The sequence below is a fragment of the Culex quinquefasciatus genome, chromosome 3 (genome assembly GCF_015732765.1).
Source record: "Culex quinquefasciatus strain JHB chromosome 3, VPISU_Cqui_1.0_pri_paternal, whole genome shotgun sequence".
In the NCBI taxonomy this organism is placed as follows: domain Eukaryota; kingdom Metazoa; phylum Arthropoda; class Insecta; order Diptera; family Culicidae; genus Culex; species Culex quinquefasciatus.
Window position 1 is genome coordinate 182893723 of NC_051863.1, and position 24613 is coordinate 182918335.

The window sequence follows — 24613 nt, forward strand, 5'->3', positions numbered from 1 at the left end:
AATCAAACTTTTTTCAGTAAAATCGCTGTATCTCGCCAATAGTTCATTTTAGTTTGATGTCTATATTAATCATTATGTAAAATTGTCCGGGGAACACGATGGCGATAAAATAAAAAAAATAAAAATATAATGAATTGGTCAAAACTGAATTTTTGTACTTAAAACGTTAAAATATAATGTTAGTGGGCATTTAAGGGTTAAAATAGTATTTTTATCGAATTCCTTGGACAATTTTCTATAAAATGCAACCTGTAGAAAGTCTTTTGCTCAAATAGTTGCAAAGTTATGATTAAAAGAAAAAAAAGTTTTTCAGAAAATCGCCAAAAAAAGAGGGCGGTGCCAAAAATAGAGGGATGGTCCAATCAGCACCAAACTTGGGATTTCTGTTAACTATCGATAGATAAACGTTCCCTCCAAGTTTGGTCCAAATCGGTGAAGGTCGAGTCCAAAAGTGTACTCAGTTGACCTGGAATGACCCATATATTACCGAATTCTGTCAAAAAAAAATTAACAGATTTTCAACTATCGAATTCAATTATAAAAAAGTTTTTATTTTTTTCACCGATTTTTCAATTACCGAATTACCGACCAAATTTTCAATTACCGAAATCTGTAAAAAAAATTTAAAAAATCGTATAAACTTAGATTATTACTAAAACCGATAAAATTTTTACCGAATCCAATAAAACAACTCAAAATTTATTAGTTATGATTTTTTTTACCATGCGTTGAAAATTTTACCAAATTCGGTTAACAAAAATCTAAAATTATATAAACTTACTTTTTTCTGAATTCGGTGAAATTTCAGCCATTTTTCAACTGCTGAACATTCGTAGACTTCAAACAACGGATTTCAGTATAAAATATTAGGCTTAAATTTTTCGGCTACTTTTCAAAGATGCTTTACCAATCTAAACTCTTATCTTACCAATTACCGAATTCGTCAAACAAAATCTTAAATTTTATAAACTAAGATATTTTACCGAATTCCGTTAAAATTTTATTGAATTTCAACCTTAAATTTGTAAAAAAGTATTTTTATTGATTTTGAAATAATAAATAAAGATTTTTCACTGAATCCAGTATTATTTGATCAAATACCGAATTCGGTTGAAAAAAAATTAAAATTATATATGCTCAGATATTTTTACCGAACTTGGAAAAATTTACCAAACTTGGTTAAAAAAACTAAAATGGTCGACTTTTTTTTTCTGAATTCGGTGGAATTTCACCGATTTTTCAACTTTTAGATTTCAGTAAAAAAAAATAGGATATGCCTTTTTTGTTAATTTTTAAAGATGCTTTACCGATCTCAAACTACGGTTTTATCACGTACCGAATTTGGTTTAAAAAAATCTAAAACTACCGACTAACTACCGGAAACTACTACCCAAATTCGGTTGAAAAATCCAAGAAAAAAACTAAAATTGCGTTACCATATTTTTGTTACCGAATTCAGAAAATTTTACCAAATTTTTAATCAAATTATCAGCTACCGATATCGGTAGAAAAAAATTAAAATTGTATAAACTCTTATACTGAAACCGGTAAAATTTTAAAGAATTTAGAATTCAGTAAACAAAATCTTCATGTCCAAGGCCTTGAAAAGTTACTTTGTACTAACCTGTTCAGCCGCTGCGACTCCCGCAGCGACTTGCCAGCTTTGCTGAGCGACGAACGCGTCTCCATGTTGATGCCACTGTCGATGGAGGACCGCTTGGAGAGGCGCGCCCCCGGCGGACTTTGGCCACTGTAAAAGACGTACATGCGTCAAATAAGACCCAAATCACTTCTTCGCACGAATCTCACCTCGAAAACACCGCTCCCGGTCGCAGAAACACACCGTCGTGGCTTCGGTTGCTGTCCGAGTTCGGGGACAGCGCGTTCGACAGCATCGGGTTCGAGTTGTTGTTCTCGAGGGCGTAGTGCAGCGTTCCGCTCGTCGACAAACCGCCACTTTTGTGGTCACCGTACGGCGACAGTGACGGGTTGAAGGACGAGGACAGTCCAAAGTTGTCGTTGCTGCAGCTATCGCTGTTGCTGGCGTTGAGGGCGTCGTTGTAGCTGAACAGATCGCTGATGAAGCTATGCTCCGGGCTGGAGTCGGTGGCGGCCACTTCTGGCGGCTCGATCGCAGCCGTTCGGCTGCGGCTGTTACGACGCGAACCGGCGGCAAGCGTAGTGGCGGAAGCAATACTTGAAGCGGAAGAAGGACGCGATGGGGCGGCTACGGCGGAAGCAGTGGAAGTGGAAGTGGTACAGGATGAGGTAATCGATGCCAGCGTTGGCATCGCCGAAGCGGAAGTTGACGCCAGCGATTTGCTCTTGGTTTGGAGTCGTTTGGTTTCATGCTTTTCCAGCTCGGCAACGAGTCCGGAGAACCCGCGGCACTTGGCCACCTCCAGCGGACTCTGCTGGGCGTTGTTTTTCACGTTCAGTGCGGTCTGGTTCCACTTGTAGAGGACGACGGCGGCCTCAATGTGACCTCGGGCACAGGCCCACATCTGTGAAGCATGCGAGCCAAGATTTGAAATCTAACAGACACAATCCCCCCAAAACCTGTACTCACCAGCGGCGTGAACCCGTCCTGGTCCTGACTCAAGGCGTCAATCTCCGCCTCCAGTATGACGTTGGAGTTCTCCGCCTTCCAGGTCAGCATCGTCCGGACCAGCTTGGCGTACCCGAGGGCGGACGCCAGATGAAGCAGCGTCATGCCGCGGTGCTTTCCCAGCCACGAGCCCGGCGTTACCGAGCGCCACATCTTGGCCGTCAGCGACTCGCAGTACGACACCAGTCGGTCCTCGAAGTTGGTCTGCTTGAACAGGGTCGAGTCTTCGGGCTGTTGAAGAAAGGTTCGATTTTTTTTTGTTTCAAGTCAATAACAGTAACAAGCACTTACCAGCTCGCCCGGCTCCACCTTGATCTGCAGCTTCTCGTCGATCGACTCGAGCCGGTTCAGCAGGTTGAACTTGTACAGCATGTCGTTCCCGCTGCCCTCGCACTTGGTCTCGAACTTGGGCGGCGATTTGTACTCAAAGTTGACCGCGTTCGATATCACATAGCCGTCGCAGGCCACTTGCAACGTGACCACGCCCACCTCGTGGGCCGGGCAGTAGCACCGCAGGACTCCGTTCTGGACCAGCGTCGTCGGCACCGGGAACGAGTCGAATAATACTGTATAAGACGAGCTGGCACTCCACGGGCCAGTCACTAGCACCTTGATTCCCCCCTCCGGATACGCCCACTCCGGACTAAAGTCCGTAATAGTGGACGCGTTCGAGCCTCCATGATGCAGACTTCCGTCCGCTACGATCCCACTGTCCGCGGACAACTTGTAATGACTCAGATCACTCGCTGCATCGTCCAGATCGCCTCCAGCGTCCGTACCCGTTTCGCTTTCGTTCAGAAAACTGCTCTTGGCGTCCAGCTCAAGCTCCGGGAACTCCACCAGCATATCGAACGCATCCAAGTTGACAAACACGTCGTCATCAACGGCGTCGTGGTTATCCCCACAGTTCTCGATAAAGTCCATCGGGTTAATCTCCCCGTTCATGACATCGTCCGTCGGCGTCCCCGACTGAGTCCCCGTGCCAACTCCTCCACCCTGGCCATGGCCCAACGGCATGTTGGCACTCAGCGTCTTCTGGATGTCCTCCTGGGACAGATCCAGCGTTTCGTTGAAGAACGGCATGTTGTCATGGTGTTGCCCAGCCAGGCTGTGCTTCAAAAACCCTCCGAACAGCCCGTTCGACGTCGGACCCTGGTGCTGGTGGTGACCCAGCATCGATCCCGGCGAGGCCGACGACGACGACGAGGCGTCCATAACTTCCTGCTTCGGCACCAGCCCGGACGAGCTGCAACTGTCCGAGGGGGAGTTTTCCATCTTGATACTTCCGCCGGAGCTGCTGCCGCTGCTGCTGGAGTCCGCTTTGGCGGCCGCATTCTCCAGGGCAGCTTTGCGCTGCTGGAGCAGTTGTTGCTGGTGGAGTTGTTGCTGTTGCTGCTGCTGCTGCTGCTGCTGTTGCTGGGAGGGATGGCAGACGAAGGATTGCTGTTGGCCGTTCAGGATCAGCAAGGATCCGGGGGAGCCTTGGAGCTAGAGATGGGAAACAAGATTATATAAATTTGATTAGTATAATTTCGTTTGACCAAAGAAAGGTATGCAAGTTTTATCACGAAGCATAACATTTATTATAGATAATTTTGAATTTGAAATTTTTTGCCTATAAATTGAAATGAAAGTTTAACAAAAATCAAATCAAATCAATTTTACATTTCTTTTCGTTTTGTAAATAACTCTGGTTTTTTTACAATTCTACGATGCCCAAACTAGGATTGTACCATTGTGGAATGTTAAGTTTCCAATTCCTATGATTATTTTTCCCGAAAAATCTAAAATCCTATACGATAGTACCGTAAACCGGGGTCAATGGGACACATGGGGCGAACTGGGACAGCAGTTTTAACCATGTTGGAGCACAATATTTTGATTTTTCTGGTTGGTTTCGGTTAGAACAGACTCAGGCCAACAAAATGTGTACATCCATTTTCAAATTTAAAAGCTTTAAGTGCTCTTAAAACAGCTGTCCCTATTCAGACTGTAGTCCCGATTCACCCCAGATTACGGTAAGCGAAAAGCAAGAAACGATCAAATTATTTTTTCTTAGGCCAAAGAGCCTATTTTGCATTATTGATTTATCCATTCAAATCTTCAAACAATTGAAAAGCTAAAAATTAATGAAAATTAAGTGTATTTAGCCGTTTTCAAATTATATAAATAAACCAGGGTGTAACAAAAATGACTTTCTGGCGGCCATTCAGCGTCCTGTTCTAGTGGTACTAAGCCCAAATCCCAATCATGAGCTTAAATGGGATTTAACTCTTAAAAAAACACATTTTTTAAAGGTAATTTTCAAGACTCTTTGGTCACTAATGCGTTTACATTAAACACCATTGGTATGTAGGCCAGATCCTTGCGCAAGTTTTTGTAGTTTTTGTAACTTTGAAGTTTCAAGCAACCTGGAGCTCGGTACAGGCCTTCAGAGTTAAACTTTTTTTAATCGGCCCAAGCAAATTCAAATGGTGTCGCCTATCTTGTTTTTGCGGGGCCATTTTTTCGGAAGAAAAATGCAAATCTTTGAAGGCCTGGACCGAGCTCCAGGTTGCTCTAAACATCAATGTTATTTATATACTCGAAAAATTAAAAAGGCGGATTTAGCTTTTTGCTCAGAGAGAAATAAAACAGGGAGAAAAGCAATACAATTCTCACACAATGTTCAGGCCAAAAGAAATCAAAGATTTAATTTTGGCCATTTTGCATCATTATATAATTTTCCATACAAAATACTTTTTAAAAATTTAATCAAGACAAACATTTCAAAAGGGCCAAACATTCAATATTACGCCCTTTTAAAATGTTTGTCTTGGTTTAAAAATTTTGAAAATATTTTTTTCGAAAAGATCGGAAAATTTCACGAATGTTTCATATTTTAACATAGTAAATCGGACCATTAGTTGCTGAGATATCGACATTAGAAAATAGTGGGTTGTTTGGGTGAGACTTAGAAAACATCAATTTTACTGTTTTTAAACACTTGCATGGCAATATCTCAGCAACTCAGGGTCGTATCAACAAAGTTTAAAAGTGCAAAATATAGAGAATTTTCTCAGCTTTTCAAAAATATTTTTTAAAAAGTGGGCAAACATGTGCACTAATTTTAAAAATTGAAAAACTGCGACTATTTTCAAAAAAGTCAACTAAAAATGGATTTAACTTGAAAACGGTGCACTTTGTTAAAATTTCACTTTAGTACTTTTTGATTGTAAATTCAATTTTTCATCGAAAAATGAAGTTGAAAAATTTTTGCGACCAATATTTCGATTTTTTCAAAAAATCGGTGTAGCTTCAAAAAATCATAACTCGGTCAAAGATTTTTTGTACAACCTGGAAATTTCTGAAAAGTTGGCATTTGATGTCCTCTAAAACATATCAAAAAATAAAAAAAATTAAAAATAGTGTTTTTTTGCAAATCAAGTGTTAGTGACAAAAAGTGAAATAAAAAATCACCAAATTTTTTTTTAACTTGTATCATATTTTTTCAGTGTAGTCCATATCCATACCTACAACTTTTCCGAAGACACCAAATCGATCAAAAAATTCCTTCAAAAGATACAGATTTTTGAATTTTCATGCATCATACATTTTTGTATGGACAGCTGCCAAATTTGTATGGAAAATTATATGGACAAAGTAATGATGCAAAATGGCTTCTTTGGGCATACCGAAGGCACCAAAAAAGTTTCAGTCGGATTAAAAAATACAAAAAAAAAATCGAATGACCGAAATCTGAGAGAACTGCTCAGAAACCAAAAATTTTAAATTAAAAAATTAAAATTCAAAGCCTTAAAAATTGAAAAAAGATCAGTAGTTCAAAATTGGTTCAAAAGCACAAATATTTAAAAATTGACAATTAAATTTAAAATTCAAAAAATTAGAAGGTCAAAACAAAGGGATTTGATTTTATATAAAAAGTTTGTTTGACAATCGAATCACGCATTTTTATTTTTCTCAGAATTTGATTCTCTAATCTTAACTATGACTCCAATACTGCTTCAAAGTTAGCCATGTTTTTCAAGTTATAAAAACATCTACACTCAAAGATGACATCAAAATAGCGGCATTTGGGAATTCAAGAATCTATGCATTTGAGTGTATATTTTTTTTTTTGTTTTATGATCTTTGGAAGTTTAAATTAATAATTTTATAAAATTAATGGAATGTTTGATATAAAAAAAATTATCCTGATTTTTGCCTTCCTCACTGAGGTAAGGCTATAATCCTGCTCTAAAAATGAACTTTCTATTAAAAGCTCCTAGACCCACCTTCATGTATACATATCGACTCAGAATCGAAAACTGAACAAATGTCTGTGTGTATGTGTGTGTGTATGTGTGTGTGTATGTGTGTGGGTATGTGTGTGTGTATGTGTGTGTGTATGTGACCAATAATGTCACTCAGTTTTCTCAGCACTGGCTGAACCGATTTTGACCAAACCAGTCGCATTCGACTTGGTTTAGGGTCCCATACGGTGCTATTGAATTGTTTGAAGTTTCGATAAGTAGTTCAAAAGTTATGTATAAAAATGTGTTTTCGCATTTTTTTGGATGTTGAATAAATGGCAGTAAACTGAACCAAACATCATTATGTTATACATCGTTAGTTAGGTAATTGAAAGACCTTTCCAACGAGTCCAAAACATTGGTAATCTGGCAACCCTGTCTCGAGTTATAACCACTTAAGTGATTTTTATGTACTTTTTTGTAGCCGGATCTCATTTAAATGTATGTAAACAATGTCCGGATCCTTCATCCGACCCATCGTTGGTTAGGTTATCAAGAGACCTTTCCAACGAATCTAAAACATTGAAGATCTGGCAACCCTGTCTCGAGTTCTGACCACTTAAGTGATATTTATGTACTTTTTTGTAGCCGGATCTTATTTAAATGTATGTAAACAATGTCCGGATCCTTCATCCGACCCATCGTTGGTTAGGTAATTGAAAGGGCTTTCCAATGAGTCCAAGACATTGAAGATCTGGGAACTCTGTCTCGAGTTATAACCACTTAAGTGATAATTATGTACTTTTTTGAAGCCGGATCTTACTTAAATGTATGTAAACAATGTCCGGATCCTTCATCCGACCCATCGTTGGTTAGGTAATTGAAAGGGCTTTCCAATGAGTCCAAGACATTGAAGATCTGGGAACTCTGTCTCGAGTTATAACCACTTAAGTGATAATTATGTACTTTTTTGAAGCCGGATCTTACTTAAATGTATGTAAACAATGTCCGGATCCTTCATCCGACCCATCGTTGGTTAGGTAATTGAAAGGGCTTTCCAAAGAGTCCAAAACATTGAAGATCTGGCAACCCTGTCTCGAGTTATGACCACATAAGTTATACATTGTGTTCTTTTTTTCTGGATCTAAAAAAATGATGAAATCACTCATATACCCATTTTTGGTAAAAAGTGAGGAAGGCATCAACCACATAGGTGGATTAAGTTAGTTTTTTTAAATATTTAGAATCCAAATTTTTAAGGTTTAACAATTTTGGATCTCAAATTTTCATTTAATTTTAGGTTTTTTTTTATTCTTGAGTTTTCAATTAGGCCGTTGCAAATATTATTGAATGATTTTGTTAATCCCCCTTCAAAATTTTCCGAAAAATCAAGGGGCAAAAAAATCAAAAAACTTTAAAATTTCAATGGAAATAAAAGTCTTATCAACTGAAAACAATCAAAAATGCATTTTTCTTCCTTAATAATCAAATTCAGCAAGGATAAATTTTAAAGTTTTATTTTTAAATTTTGAATATTTATGGAATTCCAATGTACTTTAGCAAAAACCTTTTTTCCACAAAAAAACTCAACTTGTATTAAGATATTAGGATATTTTGGAAACTTATAATTGCAAAACAAGTGCACATGTGTCAAATGCATTTTAAATCCATTTTTTCATTCAAATTGAAAAAAAAATTGGTTTGTAACCTTTTTATTTATTAATTTATTTTTGCTTGCTTCAAACTTTGGTCAGAGTCGAGACACATAAACTTCAAAAAAAATGTATGCAACGGCCTAAATGAATTTTATAATTGTTGAATTTTAATTTTCGAAATATCAGAATGTACCTATCTTTTAAATTTCAAATGATTTAGGATTGAATTTTTCGTCAAAGTGAAGAGTTCGTATCGACGTGACGTGGATGAAACTTGCTGCGATTGTTTGCCAAATATGAGCCCTCTACGACAAATAGAAGTGGGGTAAAACGGGTTTGGAAGTTTGAGGTCCAAAAAACATAAAATAAAAATCTTAAAATGGCTCGCATTTTCCGTAAAGTTTCATCAATTCCAACTCCCTTAGTTGCATTCAGAAGGTCCTTTGAAGCACTGAATCCAATTGATGCAAACGTTCTTTAGGGCGGGGCTTGTCGATTAAAGCTGAGATACATCGCGCACGGCTTGCCTGCGTAGAAATGAATCACCAAAGCAACATTCGAATGCCTACGCGTGTAATTCCACGTTTGTTTGACGTGTTGGAGTTTTAAATTTGATTTAGAAAGTAATCAAATAAAACATTTTTGAAAAAAAGTTACGAACTAGGTGAATTATGTCAATTCTAATAAATGATTGATAATCTGTTTAATTAATCACAGTTACTCTGATTATGTCTGATAAGCATGATTAAAGATCCCCAAGATTCCTCTCACCTGTGACAGACTCAGCACCAGCGAGGGTGTTCCCCCGGACGACGCCCCCGACGTCACTGCCCCACCCCCACCACCACCATTCGCACTAACCATTGACGCACTCGTGACCGCACCATTATTAACCGTAATGTGATTATGATGGCCACCACTATTGCTGCCATTAGTGCCGTTGCTAATCAATCCACCCCCGCCAGCAGTGTTGCCAGCATCCGCCGCCGGTTGCCGCTGATTGACGACGCTGGAGTCCATCCCCGAGGACGACGATGACGACGACGTGGGGGTCGTCCTCGCGGTCGCCATTGAAATGTGAGCTTCGCGGCCATTATTAGAAGCCGCGACCGAGGACGAGTTATTGCCGGCAATGATCATGTGAGCCCGCTGCTGATGGTGGTGGAGTTGGTGCTGCTGCTGCTGGGCCGCGGCCAAATGACCGTTGGTAATGTGACTACTGACACTTGTTAATTGTGAGTTGTTGCTGGCGGTGCCGTTGAGTGAGTTGAGATGTTGGGTGAGCGTTAAATTACTGCTGCTGACCACGATGGAGGAGGTCGACGAAGCCGGGGTTGTTCCGGCCGCCGAGGAAGGGTGATGATTGCCGGCAATTGCTGCTCTAATTGAATTTAGATTGTTGGAGTGATTCGTGCTGCTTGAGTTTTGCTGCTGCTGCTGCTGCTGAGAGGTAGGAATGACTTGGAAGTGGATCGGAGTGTCCTTCTGGCCGGACTGTCGGGCACTGTCTAGGAGGGCTTGCTGCTGTTGCTCTCGGGATCTCTGGCGGTTGTCTATCCACCGGGGGTACATCTGTGGGTTGGTCATGATGTGGGAGGGGGAGAGAGGGGAGGAAACGAGAAGCAGAGAAAGTTAATTGAGATTTTGTGGTTAACGTGAGAATGGAGGGGGAGGAAAGTTATCTTATGATGTTGATTCTAGTTCATATCGAGCAGAAGGTGCTAAATTGGGCTCGATTGATGATGATTATTGGATTATATTGCTCGATTTGTGCCGAGATGTGGTTGAGAGAAAATCTCGGAATCGGGGGTGATGTAATGTAGTGTAATAAACATGAGTTACAACCGATGACTGTGGTATGTAAATGAATTTTGATCCCCAAATAAAATTTATATCATAGCCGTTCATTTAAAGATGTTTAAACTCTAGCAAAACAATGCAAAAGGGATACACTCTTTGTTTGCTAACCAACAACGGCATTTTTGCATTGTTTTGCTTGAATGATTATTAAGGCTTTTGAAATTTTTTCCACCCGCCACGCTTTTTTTTTTAAAAGCCCAAAAAATCTTTGCGCCAAAAAATATTTACTAAAATTATTTTTTTCATTGAAAACAAAAACTTTTTAAAAAGATTGTAAACTATTACATTGTAAAACGCTTATTTGAGTTTTTTTTAATAAAATGGAAATTATCTTTTTACAAGTTTTGAATTTTGGAACTAAACATCGTTAAAAGACGTAAAATCAAAGAATTTAAGTGAAAGTACGAATTTATAAATTTTGGACATGCTGAAACAGCAATTTTCTCCGGAGATAAAAAGACACTTTTTATATATATTTATGAATACTAATAAAAAATTATCTCAAACATTTTCGCATTTTTTTTTTGCGATTTATTAATTTTGTACGTTTTGTTTTCAGTAAACATTTTTTTCTCTATGGCAAAATAATTCATTTTGCATCATTAGTCATTGTCATATCAATTTTGTGAACTGGTTGTACAAAGTCGTGGAAGTTTTAGGTTATGATTAGGACTGTATATTAAAACGAATACAAGGAAAAAAAATACAATTTTTTATTTAAATTTTAAAATTAAAAGTCGAGAGCGGTATTTTTTTATTAATTTTTTTTGTATTGTGAATGAGAATAAAACCGGGATCTTTTGCGCCTGAATTTGGGATGGTGCAAAATCTGTTACCAGAGCCATAACATTTTGAGAAAAAAAAAAAAAAACAAAAAATGTCACATAAAAATACCAAACTAAAAAATTAGTTTCAGATACAAAATCGCAAATTTACAATCGAAAATGACATGACACACAATTTCAAGCCCAACATTCTAAATTATGAAACAAAAATTCAAACAAAACAGACTCCAGACTCGATTATCCGGAGGTCATCTCTAAAATAATTTAGATGTTTAAATCCAAGATGGCGGCCACAATGGCTTTGATGACATGTTGAAAAAAATGATTTCAAATTTAGAAGGCAATCAAAAAAAATATACAAATTGACGGAGTCTGCGATCAGCAGAGAAGCGAGTCAGACGTGCGTCCCTCACAAACCAAAAAAGTGCTAAAAAGTGCAAAAAATGCCTCACGGCAAGAAAAAGAGGCGGTCCTCACCAGCAGGATCGGCAGATTTGAAGAAGCTAAAGAATGCCGAAGCGCTACCTGCAAAGCCAGGCAGTTTGAGCAAGGACGCTCAAAAATTGTCTGGAAACCAGTTCGCTACCCTCCCTGTGGACGTGAGCGAGAAGGAAGAATTTGAACGACGGGAAAAGTTGCCACCCATTTTTGTGAAAACATCGTCATCGGATTCGGTGCGAAAGTGGCTGACCGGATTTATCAAATCTGGTGCATTACGAGCTTCCATTCGGTTGTGTGCTGATGGACTCAAAATTCTGCTACCTACCAGAAAGGATTACAACTACGTTCGGGATTTCCTGAACAACACAAAGATTGAATACTACAGCCATGACGATCCAGGTAAACGCCCCATGAAACAGGTCCTCCGAGGCCTGTATGACATGGATGTGAATGTGCTGAAAGAAGAGCTCAAAACTCTTAAGTTGAACGTGATCGAAGTCTTCAAGATGACGAGACACAACAAGGACATCAAGTATCGTGATCAACTGTACCTGGTTCATCTCGAGAAAGGATCTACAACGCCGTCTGAGCTGAAAGCAGTTCGGGCAATTTTCAACATCATCGTGACTTGGGAACGTTATCGTCCAGTGCACCGTGACGTGACGCAATGTTCGAACTGTTTGCAGTTTGGGCATGGTGGAAGGAACTGTTTCATCAAGAGTCGTTGTGCAACCTGCGGAGGTGAGCACAAAACTGAAGCTTGCAACACAATCAACGAGAACATCGAAGCGAAATGCTTCAATTGCGGCGGTGACCATTCGACCAAGAATCGAAGCTGCCCAAAACGAGCTGAGTTTGTGAAAATTCGGCAGCAAGCGACGACGAGGCACCAACTAAATCGTCGCAAAACACCACCAACTTTCACGGACGTGGATTTTCCTGCTTTGGCGTCACCTGGAGCGGGATCTGTTCGAGTGGTTCCAAATCTGCAGCCATTGCCGTTGAATCAGTGGCAAAAAGTTGCAGAGAATACAACACCTCCTGGCTTCAGTCAGCAACAGAGGGAAAACCAACCAGCATCAACGGATGAAGACAGCAGTGACCTGTTTTCACCACAAGAACTTCTGAACATTTTCATCGAGATGACAACAACACTGCGAGGGTGCAAAACTCGTGCGGAACAAGTAAGAACGCTTGGAGGATTTATCTTAAAATACAGTTCGTAGTTTACTCGTTCTAATAATTTTGAATATTTCAATGAATTTGCTCTTTTAGTTTTAAGTTAGGATTAGTTGTTGAAGTGATTTTTTTTTCTTTTTTACCCAAGTGTATTCGATTCAATGCAAAAATGTAGAACAATTTGAAGTAAATAAATGAATGTGAACAGTTAATAAGAAAACGAAAAATATAACAAAGATGAAGAGCATGTAGCCATACCACTTAGAATGTAAATGAAATGTAATTATTAAAAGAAAGTTCAATAAAGACATATTTAATTTCAAAAATATACAAATTGACTAAAATGAGATCACAGAGCTCTCATTTTATTTTAAAACCATGGTAATAAAAAATGCAAATTTGGTTTCTTATCCGAAATTGGCAAAATATCAGTGAATTTTTTTTTCTCAAGTTTTATGTCTTTTCCGATCTTTGGTCTCAAAATGCCAAATTATCAAATTCTCTGAGTGTTCCTTTTTGGATAAAAAAAAAAATACAATAATAAACGTTATTCCCTATATTTTTATCGGTGCAACATCAATTGTTCATGTTTTGAAATTGAAAATATTATTTTAAGCAATAATATTTTTTGAACCCACTTTTTTTTGGGAATTTTTTGCTTGGAGTCGGTGATTTTCAGCAAAATGCACTGATTTTTTGATGTATTTTTGAAAGACATAAAAAAATACAATGTATACAATTATTGGCTTTATTGGTATTATTTTAGATTGTTAAATCTTTGAAAATAAATTTAAAATAGTGAAAAAATGTTCGAAAAAGCAAGAAAACATGAAAAAATGTCTATAATTTTCTTTTTAGGACATTTTTAGTCGGACAACTGGCTGCTGAAATGTAGCCTTTTGAAGTTCAAATTTTTAGAAAAAAATTGTCTGAATTTCAATGTTCACGAATTGAATATTGCGAAATTTTCTGCTATTTTAAGTAATAACAGTTTCTTTACTTCGAAATCAAGTCAAATAGGAACAAATAGGTGTTAAAAAATGTTTGGATTGATTTCATAATTTTCAAAATATTTTTTTATAAAATCTTCAGAAAATTGCAAACAAATTTCATTTTTATATATTTAACATCAAATCAATATACTGCAACAGTAACCAATAAAAATGTAAATCATAATTTCTAAACTTAAATATTAGGATGTAACAAAAATGACTTTTTTGCGGGCATTCAAGGGTTTGTTCCGGTGGGCATACTAAGCCCAAATCCAAAATATGAGCTTGATTTGACGTAACAGGAGCTGGCGCTCCGCACTTCAATTTTAAATGGGATTTAACCCGTAAGAAAAGATTTTTTTCAAGAATGTCACTTTTTGAGGCATTTTGGTTACTGAAGCGTTTATTTTCAACATCATTGACGTGTGGCCAGATCCTTGCGCTTCTTTTGGTATTTATAACATTTAAATTTGGAGCACCCTAGAGCTCGGTACAGAACCTCAAAGTTTGGCATTTTTTCGAAAAATCAGCCCCGGCAAAATCAAATGGCGTCAAGGGCGTCGCGAGGCGCGACGCATTTTTTTTGCCGGGGCCGATTTTTTGAAAAAATGCCAAACTTTGAAGTTCTGTACCGAACGAAAAAAAATTGAATGCTTATTTGTTTTTTCAAAACTTCTAATCATAACTTGAAACATTTTCATATATTCACCCATTTGAAATGGCCACTCTAGTCTCTGTAAGAGACTTTAAGCCAGGGGTGACCAAAGTATGGCCCGTGGGCCAAACGTGGCCCGCGAGGTCATTTTTTGTGGTCTGCGGACTTATTTTGAATGATCATGTAAAATGGCCCTTCATAGATTTTGTCAATATAAAAATAATTGTATAATCGGGATCAAAGTATGGCAAACCAATACTTTGATCCCGATTACATGAAACAAATATTGTGTTAAAAATCTATCTATCTATCTATTTTATCGTAACACGATTAAATGTAATGAAAAAGAGTAAATTATGTCAACATTTTCATCAAATATTTATTGAAATTTTATTAAAATTGGAGGAATGATTATTGAAAAATCCTTAAATAACTCTTATAATTAGGATTGCAAAAAATTTAAAAAAGGAAAATAAAACGCTTATACAAAGTAAGTGTCACACCTTCTAAAACATATTTAAAAAATAAATTAAAAAATCAATTCAAACACAACTTTACATTTTTCTTTAAAATTGTTAAATCGCGATTGTTGAGGCACAAAAGTTGCAATGAAAAGCAGATGAATAATATTTTTTTTTCATTTTCTGATTTTAATAAAACTTAACCAAGGTTTTTAGTACAAAACTGTTAATTCATTATTTTTTTCTAATATTTTGTATTTTTTCAAGTTTTATTGATTGAAATTTAAAAAAAACACATTTTTTTTCGTATGGCCCGAAAGCTCATGTGAAATATTTTTCCACTCAATTTAATAATTCTGGCGTTTTTTTTTTGAAAAGGTCCAATAAACCAAATTTTCAGTTTTTTTTCTTTTTGGATGTTTTTTAATACTGTCTCAAGGCAGTTTCAAAAACACCCAAAAAGCAAAAACTGGAAATTTGGTATATTGAACCTTTTCAAAAAAAAAAAACTCCAGAATTTTTATAGTTTTTTTTTAATTATTAAAACCAAAATATCTACAATTTAACGAACCTTTTACAAATAATGATTGTTAATTGGACATTTTTTGTCTTATTTTTTAGGGAGAATATTAAATAGATAATTTATTTGACTGGGCTTTTGGTGACCGTCGTGTATAACTATTGTCATAAAAGTAGCGGATTAAAAGGAAGGGCGTGATTTTAAAGTCAAACGTTTATGGATTATTTTTTTCCTTTTTTTTTTTTTTTGGTTGAATTACGAAGGTGATTGAAGTTCTTCAACTTAATTAAATACTTTTAAATTGAATTAGGTTATTTAAACATATCAACTTAAGCCACCTACCCTCGATCCGATCAGCACGTTCGGCGCCGTCCCTACGCCGCCACCCAGATGGCCTGCCGCTCCTCCCTCGGTCGTCCGCTTGCCCAGCTCGGTGCTCGCACTCTTGGCCGCGCTGATCCGCCTCATCGGGTGCGAGCAGCTCTTCCCGTCGACGCAGTTCGCGTCCGGGCAGCCACACTCGAGCTGCTTGACGAGCGCCGACTGCCGCGCCATCCGTTGCTTCTCCATCAGCTGGCTCACGATGGCCTCGACCGTTTCCGCCGTGGAGATCTCGATCTCGTTCGTGGCGTCCGGTTCGTCCTCGCTGAAAACTGCAGGAAAAACTGCCCTCCGATTAGGTTGATAGATTTGACTTCCTGCGCTCGGCGGTCGACACTTACACATGGGCTTCAGCTGGCTGACCAGCTCCTCCTTGGTCCACTCCTTCTTGTCACCCCACAGGGCCAGGTTCGGCGTGATGACGGCCATTTTGTTGTCGTCCGGGTAGGGCACGTTCAGGTAGTGCACCAGCACAATGTCCGGGTTCTGGAGCAGCCAGTAGCAGCGCCGGTGGAACGTCGGCAGGATCGCCGAGTGGACGTAACAGCCGTAGATGCACTGGGAGAAACAATAGGCGTTACATTGGGTCGATTGGTGAGTTGCTAGCAGAGTCGAGCTTACCTCAGTGCCCTGGACCTTCAGCTTCATGTGATCCTCGCGGGTCGTCTTGCCGTCCTTGCGCTTCTTCCAGCAGTAGCCGTCCCGTCGGTAGCGGACCTTCTTCCGCGAGTACAGCAGCATCGAGCCACTCTTGGGTCTGAGGAGAAGAAAAGGTCAAATTTTAATTTCCTAATCAGTCAAAACTTTATTTGATGCTAACACGTAGATATTTAAACAAGTTTAAAGTCTTTTTCCATTATGCTAAGGAAAACTTCTGCTTAACTAAAACTATTTGAACAACAAAATTACCCACTTAGCATTGTCAAAATTTTCCCACTTTTACTTCTCACTTTGCACTAATTTGCTCATCAACAGGTGCAATTTCCCTCCCCGAGCTCAAGAAGTGACCAATTACAGTCACGTTCGGGAAAGGCAAATTGCTCGAAACCTGCCGATGCCAATTTGCTCAAGTTTGCAACCTTGACTAACCTGGCAAGTGGAACCCCAACGGTACAAACTACGGGGGATGTTTGCGGCTACACCAGGACTAGTTTTCTGCGTTTTGTTCTACCCGGAGAAGGCTTTTCCCCGGAATTAATTAGAGGATAATTTGTGCAATACACACTCTCCGGGCGCGTAAGCACTTAATATCATGAACTGAGCACACACACACACATACGGTGAACACACACACACATATGGTACAAACGGATACACTTGTCGAAACTATTTGCTTTTACGCGCACTGTTAAAAATGATCAGTCAAAATTATCTACTAATTGTTTGATATTTCTTAAATTAATCAATATTGGAATTGGAGAATTAAACTAGTTTTTGATGATTTTTTTTCACAGTGCCCAACCCGGCGCGAAGCTCACTGGCTTCACACGGCGAAGAAATTCCGGGCTGCGCGCTCCGTTTCGCATATCATAATTTATTTCCGGTGGAAAAGTTGTGCACACCCCCTGAAACAATTTTCCCTTCGACAAAGTATGGGCACACCTCTATGTGTGTATTTTCTTGGTAAGGAGTTAATTATTTAGCTTGCGGGCCTTTTTGCAAAGTTATTTAACACCGGTTGGCGGATCACATTCCGCAAGTTGCTCCAAGATTCTTGGAAAAGTTGGTTGAAATTGTTCCGGTGGTTGAGAGGGTGCGTACAGTGAAGATGGGGTTAATTTATGGTCACGATTAGATTAGATGGAAACCAAAGTGTTGGGATGGTATAAAATTAGTTGCACACGAAAATATCATTCAACTTGAGGCTTTCATGCATGTTGCTATCGGATCATAAAGATTCTATTGGTTTAAATTTAGAATTGAAATATGAAAATAATTGAAAATTTTAGTATCAATTTGAATATTTTTTTTCAAGATTTATTCTAAAAATCTAAATCATTCAACGTTTTATCCTCTAAATTCAAACTTTTAATCACATCTATCCCATCCCCACCTTTAGGCGGGCTTCGATATAAAAAATCAGTAAAATTCCATTTTTGAACCAATTTTAAATCACTTCATGTAAAAAACATGAGATTTTCTCACAAAGCGACGTAAACGACATATGTTTTACTTTCTCTTTCGCTTAAAAAGAAACGGTAAAAATGTCTAATCTGTTTAAAATGCAAGTAACTGAAAAGTGACTTTTCCCATACAAAATTGTTAGGCTTGGCTTGAGTTGCTGGAGTTTTCTTCCAATCGAGTTATATTTTGCTCGGCGGAAAGTCAAAACTCAAAAGAAGAAAGTTTATCATTTGAAGAGATCGTAACGCAATTTTTATTTTGGAAAACTTATAAAGAAAGGTGAATAAAGAAAAATGAAAAAAGGAAAAAAGTAACAGCTCTTGACAAAACCTAGAAAAACAAATTATCATAGAATATTGTAATTCGATGAGTCAAACTGAGCAATCTAAAATCGAAGATTGAGCTAATTGTAAAAAAAAAGTCATAAGCAAGTATTGTAAGCAAACATAGTTTTACTTTAAGTTAGTGTTTATGTAAAAAGAGCGTGATATCAAAATGTCGAATATTTTTAACAATTTCAAAGCGTGAGTCCAAGAGCAAGTGAGTAATTCTCTGCGAAATCGGTTATTTTTTAGAATTTTAATTTTTTGTATTTTTAATCCGACTGAAACTTTTTTGGTGCCTTCGGTATGCCCAAAGAAGCCATTTTGTCCATATAATTTTCCATACAAATTTGGCAGCTGTCCATACAAAAATGATGTATAAAAATTCAAAAATCTGTAACTTTTTAAGGAATTTTTGATCGATTTGGTGTCTTCGGCAAAGTTGTAGGTATGGATACGGACTACACTAAACAAAATGATACACGGTAAAAAAAATGTGATTTTTATTTGACTTTTTGTCACTAAAACTTAATTTGCAAAAAAACACTATTTTTAATTATTGTTACTTTTTAATATCTTTTAGTGGACATAAAATGCCAACTTTTCAGAAATTTCCAGGTTGTGCAAAAAATCTTTGACCGAGTTATGAATTTTTTAATCAATACTGATTATTCAAAAAATTGAAATGTTGGTCGCAAACATTTTTCAACTTAATTTTTCGTTGAAAAATCAAATTTGCAATCAAAAAGTACTTCAGTGAAATTTTGATAAAGTAAACCGTTTTCAAGTTAAAGCAATTTTTGGGTAACTTTTTTGAAAATATTCGCACTTTTTATTTTTTTTTAAATTAATGCACATGTTTGTCCACTTTTGAAAAAAAAAAATTGAAAGGCTGAACAAATTCTCTATATTTTGCTTTTTTGAACTTTGTTGATACGACCCTTAGTTGTTGAGATATTGCCATGCAAATGTTTAAAACATTCAAATTAATGTTTGCCAAGTCTCACCCAAACAACCCACCATTTTCTAACGTCGATTTCTCAGCAACTAATGGTCCGATTCACAATGTTAAAAGTTGAAACATTTGTGAAATTTTCCGATCTTTTCGATGAAAATATTTTTAAAATTTTTGAATTACGCCTTTTAAAATGTCACCAATTTTTTTTAACCGTGTATCATTTTTTTCAGCGTAGTCCATATCCATACCAACAACTTTGCCGAAGACACCAAATCGATCAAAAAATTCCTTCAAAAGATACAGATTTTTAAATTTCCTGCATCATTTTTGTATGGACAGCTGCCAAATTTGTATGGACAATTATATGGACAAACTAATGATGCAAAATGGCTTCTTTGGGCATACCAAAGGCACCAAAAAAGTTTCAGTCGGATTAAAAAATACAAAAAAAAAAATCGAATGACCGAAATCTGAGAGAACTGCTCAAGTAATCAATCCAGTAGAAATTTTAAAATGTTATTTAAAATATATCATTGAACCATTTGTCATAACTTTAGCCTCCCTAAAAAAAAAAATGGAATTTTCTTAGGATTTTTTTTTATATTGGTCGTAGTCCCTTTCAAATTTCTGAATTGATTTACAAATGTTGAAAATATTATTACGTGATTGCTTCGTATGAAAATGAAAAAATGGACGCTATTCTCATATAAAAATCAACCTAATTTTTCTTGGTTAACCCTCTACTGCCCAAATTTTTTTTGTCGAGATTTTTTTATTTTTCCCGTGCTCAGGAGGTCATTTTGAGCAACTTTTGTTCTACGAAAAATTTACTTCTCTCAAAAGATCCAAAATTGATTGAAAAATTGATTTTTGGTGATTTTTTAAATCGAAGCCGGTCAAAAGGCGGGGTTGAGTTGCAGAGGGTTAATTTTTGCTTAATTTTCAATCTGATTTAAAGTATTCCTCATTTTCCTAAACGAGATTTTCAGGAATTTTTTGTTTTTCAAATAAAAAGATCAATAAAAAACTCTTTTAGCGGTTTAAAAGTTAATGCTGATTTCATCTTAAAGAAACTTGTCTGGAAAAATCACAAACCTAGAACAGATCTAGAGTTTTTTTAAAGGACCAACAAACATATTTTTTTTTTCACTTGTTTGAGTGTTTTTGAATACCCCTGACCTGAGGTTGATCAAAAATATCCAAAAAGCAAAAACTCCAGAAAAAATTATAAATGACAAAAATTTCAAATGAATGTTTACCGACTTGTGCTATAGCCAGGGTTGCCAGGTTGACAGATAAATCTAGGAATGCCAGATTTTTCATATGTCAGCCAGAATAATGATTCACCGTTCTCTTTGCCAGATATTGACAGATTGTGTCAGATTTTTAACTTTATGTTTATTATGAGCAAATTTTTGAAGCCTTCGCAAATATTTTTCAAAGTTTATATTGCCCTCCTCTTCAAAATCGGTTCAAAAAATCAGGAAATAAAAACTTTTTTTCAAAAAACTTTAAAGTTTAAATGAAAACAATTAGAAATGCATTTTCCTGTATTGATTATCATATTTAGCATGTTTGGGTTCATTCGAAAATATTTTGATTTTTTGTAAGATTACAATGTACAGTATACAAAAAAAATAAAATGAAAACAGAATATATTTTTCAAAAATAAGATGTAAATTCAACATTTTTACAATCAGTTTAACCATCAAATTCAGATGAACAGAACTTTTGAATAAATTCATGTTCTTTCTTCCCTTCACCATTCAGAATTGTTTAATTTCTGTCGTGCCAGATTTTTCCCGATTTTTAATCGATACTTAGCAAGATTTTTCTGATTTTGGCCTGGTAACCCTGGCTATAGCTCAAAATATGGCAGATTTCATCATTTAAATATTATCAGGAAAGAATATCTAAAGGAAATCCATAGTTGCAGTCTATATGGTTGTTATCTCGAAGTTGGAGATTGTTGTATATCGTGAAAGTTTTTTCAATATTTTAGGCTGCAAAAAAAAACTTGTGGACCAATTCGTGAGCTCATAAGGGAGCGTACTTTTATTACGTAACGCAGTTGGGGAGGGAGGGGAGAGTCGGAAGCCGTGTTACGCTCCATATATTTTTTTTTAGAATTCTAAAAAGTCAAATTACGTAATATTAGAACGCTCCCTAATCATATTATAAATATTCACAAAAATTGCTCATATGACCCAATTTATTTACAAAATTGCATTTATATCATACAATTCATTGCAGGATAAATCGAATCGATCAGAATACCAATCTGATGAAGGCAAATTTTGAAAAAAAAATATATTGACATAATTTTTCAAAGAAGAACTTCTGATACAAAATAGCTCCTTTGTTTTGATACCAAACACAATTAAGTTATCAACTTTACACAAAATGATGTTAAAAAATAAATTATGGCTTTTCATAATAGCGCCTAGAAGGGAATTCCTAACTGATTGAAAAAGCCTGTCCTATTGAAATTATCAAAATAGTAGTTTATGCAACAAGTTGCAAAAAGAGGATTTTTTCAGCACGAGTCGTACATTTATACAACGAGGTTCACCGAGTTGGATAAATACGAAGAGTGCTGAAAAAATCAAGTTTTGCAACATACAACATTTTTTGCAATTTCAAAAAACACACACTGAGTGAAATTTTATGTCAAATTTTCATGTATTTTGTCAATAAATCGTTTAAATCAAAAAAATGTTGAAAAGTGTTACTTTTCAAAACAAGTGATGAAAAGTTCAACTTTTCAGCACCCATTTGTGTGCTGAAAAGTAGAACTTTTCAGCATTTATTTTGAAAAGTGTTGCTATTCGATTCTGTTATTTTTGGTACAGAAAAGTAGGCTATTTCGTCGTTCAAGAATGACAGGAAAAGTAAGTAGTTTCACGACAAAATTGCAAAAAGAATATTATTCGAAAGAATAGGCAAAATTAAAACAAGGCAAAATCCCAAGTGTCTAATTAATTTGCTTGTTCAAAGCATTCACCAGCGACACATGACCAAAAATTAATTACGCTTCCCGAAAACTCACCCAATTTTCCAACATATTTTTTTTGTTCTCTGCTGATCTGGTCACATCGAGAGAAAAAAAACAACCCCCCTCATAAAGTTGTACCATCCACAGCATCCACCCACCCCACGAAAGCATAAGCCCTGTGTCAGCTTACGGAGTTCGTTGTTTTTGGCGGAGCTCGTCATAAATTTCCCAGCACCAGCAGCAGCACTAACCAGCCAGGACTTATGTTTGCACATATTTATTTGTGTGTACTTTTCCACCCTCTGGCAAAAGGGACCAACAGTGGACAGAGTAAAAATTATGTGGCCATTTTTGAGCCTCCAGTTCCAAAGCTGCTGAAGATTGCAACAGTGCGAAATAAAACTGCTTAAAATTACAACGTTGTCCTTGGGTGGCGATTGCACTGTGAAAAAAATGTTAATAGATTTTTGTTAAAAGTGACTTCAAAAATTAAAGAATCCTTTTTCGAGTTGATTTAAAATAAACGAAAAAATGGGAATAAAAGTAAACTTTTCACAGTGCCACCACGACCAACAATCATAAATAGGTCGTTTCGAGGTGTGAGGTTTATTTTGTTTTATATGGACACCGGGTGATAAAGTTTAATTAATATGTATTTGTGAGTGTAAATCATGCTTTTCTCGGGAAAGGGTTGAAATTATGGCACACTTTTTGGGACGAAAATCCTCTTCCAACTTCAAGGCAAGCAGACATAAAGATGTCGTCCAAAATAAATTCATAACTTGAGGCGGAATAAAGGGGTTTTCTGGGAGCTTCCCAAGAATTAATCAACCTTCATCTCAAAGTGTCCATTTAAATTTAATCAGAACCATCATGGGAATCGTCACGTAAAACGGCTAATAAGCTCGCTGGGCAAACAAACTGCTGGGGAAATTTACACCCTCGCGCGCTAAATTTTATGGCACCTCTTCCACGACGTGCCATAAACGGTGAGTCAACCGTCGTTCAGTAACAAGCGTTCATATTTTGAATTTTTATTTTTATGAAGCTCGTTTTCGCGATTTACAAACACGGTGTGACGACGCGAATCCACGTGTGTTTTAAGGTTTTTTTTGGGGAAGTGGTGTGTAACCGGCTTTATTGGCACCCCATTTTTCATAACTCTGAACCATAAAAAAACAGCGCGCGGTTGACGACCGTTTAAAAGTGACGATCTTGTCAGTTTCCCGGCTTCATGAAACAACAGGTGAAATTTTAGTTAATCGACTCACCTCGTTTTCACCTCCTTGGACTGCCACTCGGAATGTTTGTCGAAGCTGATGAGAATGGCGGCGATTTCCTGAAAGAGAAAAAAGTTGGATTGTTTTTTATTGGCGAAATTTAGATGTTTTGATCAAAGCAGGCTCGAAAATTCTTCAATTCAAACTTTTACAAGTTTTGCACAAAAAAGTCAAAATTCAAAGTTACCAAAAACATGTCGTCCGAAAACGTCCCTGGAGACGTCCCCGAAATCGTGCCAGAGCAGGAATCTCCTAGCTCCAACGCTCTCGAAGAGACTTCCGAACCTCAGCAACAGCCAGAGGAGGAGCGTAGGCCCGATGAGCTCAACGAAACCGCTCAGGATGATGCCATCCCTGAAGCTGAGCTCACTGCCAACGTTGAAGAAGACACCACCCCCGAGGTTGACCTCAACGCCACCATTTATCATGATACCCTCGACACCATAGAAGAAACGGATTTGGATCTCACCGACATCCCCAAAGACGACAAACCAGTTGACCTCAACGCCACCTTGCCGTACCTGGACGCCACGGATTTCCCCATCGCACAATCATCCACAGAAGCGTTCAGCGTTGAACTCACCAAGTCCAAAAGCCAGCAGGTCATGACGTCCGAAACCGGCGAGCTGATCGACCCCGACGACATCCCACCAGAAACCTCAACTCTCGTCATGAAGACGGAGCTGGGTCCGCCGAAGGAGGAACCCAAAGTCGAACCACCGTTCAAAAGCCGACGAGTGCAGGTTCCGTCCGCGGACATCACCAAGGGAATCTCGCAGATTGAACCGTCACCGAAGAAACCCCCCAAACGGAAGCTGCCCAATCCGACGCCCCAGAAGATCGGAGTGCTGGTTGGGGTGCCGTGTCGGAGGAGGTCCTCCATTAAACCAAAGTATGAAATGATCTTGCTAAGCTAGATCTCGTTACGAATTCTTCTGATCCGCAGCAGCGAAGATCTTCAAAAGGAGAAATTGAAACACTTGGCGGTGGTCTTTCTACTTTCAAGACTCAAAAACCCCATCAAGTGGAACACGGCGACCTTTGAAGAAATCCGATCCGTTGGCGATGCGATTGGTAACGATCAAGTGAAAACGAAGCTCGCCGTCCCCTACAAGGACAAGACCTTCCACATGGCCCTCACGGGCACCCTCGTCAAAGGACGGG

General features: G+C 37.6%; 1 protein-coding gene across 15 annotated transcripts in view; it reads right to left on the reverse strand.

The window, feature by feature from the left end:
* The window catches only part of LOC6035297 (calmodulin-binding transcription activator 1), a 380289-nt gene that overhangs the window by 12560 nt on the left and 343116 nt on the right, over window positions 1-24613 (reverse strand). For 12 of the 15 annotated variants that reach the window (XM_038260373.1, XM_038260371.1, XM_038260370.1 and 9 more), the window contains exons 6-14: window positions 23441-23508; window positions 16391-16526; window positions 16111-16327; window positions 15731-16053; window positions 9267-10067; window positions 2900-4096; window positions 2570-2839; window positions 1810-2504; window positions 1625-1750 (exon numbers count right to left, since the gene is read on the reverse strand). In XM_038260373.1, the coding sequence (XP_038116301.1) occupies window positions 1625-1750; window positions 1810-2504; window positions 2570-2839; window positions 2900-4096; window positions 9267-10067; window positions 15731-16053; window positions 16111-16327; window positions 16391-16526; window positions 23441-23508 (3833 nt within the window). The remainder of the gene's footprint in view (window positions 1-1624; window positions 1751-1809; window positions 2505-2569; window positions 2840-2899; window positions 4097-9266; window positions 10068-15730; window positions 16054-16110; window positions 16328-16390; window positions 16527-23440; window positions 23509-24613) is intronic. The other 3 variants (XM_038260379.1, XM_038260374.1, XM_038260376.1) reach the window with 2 other exon arrangements.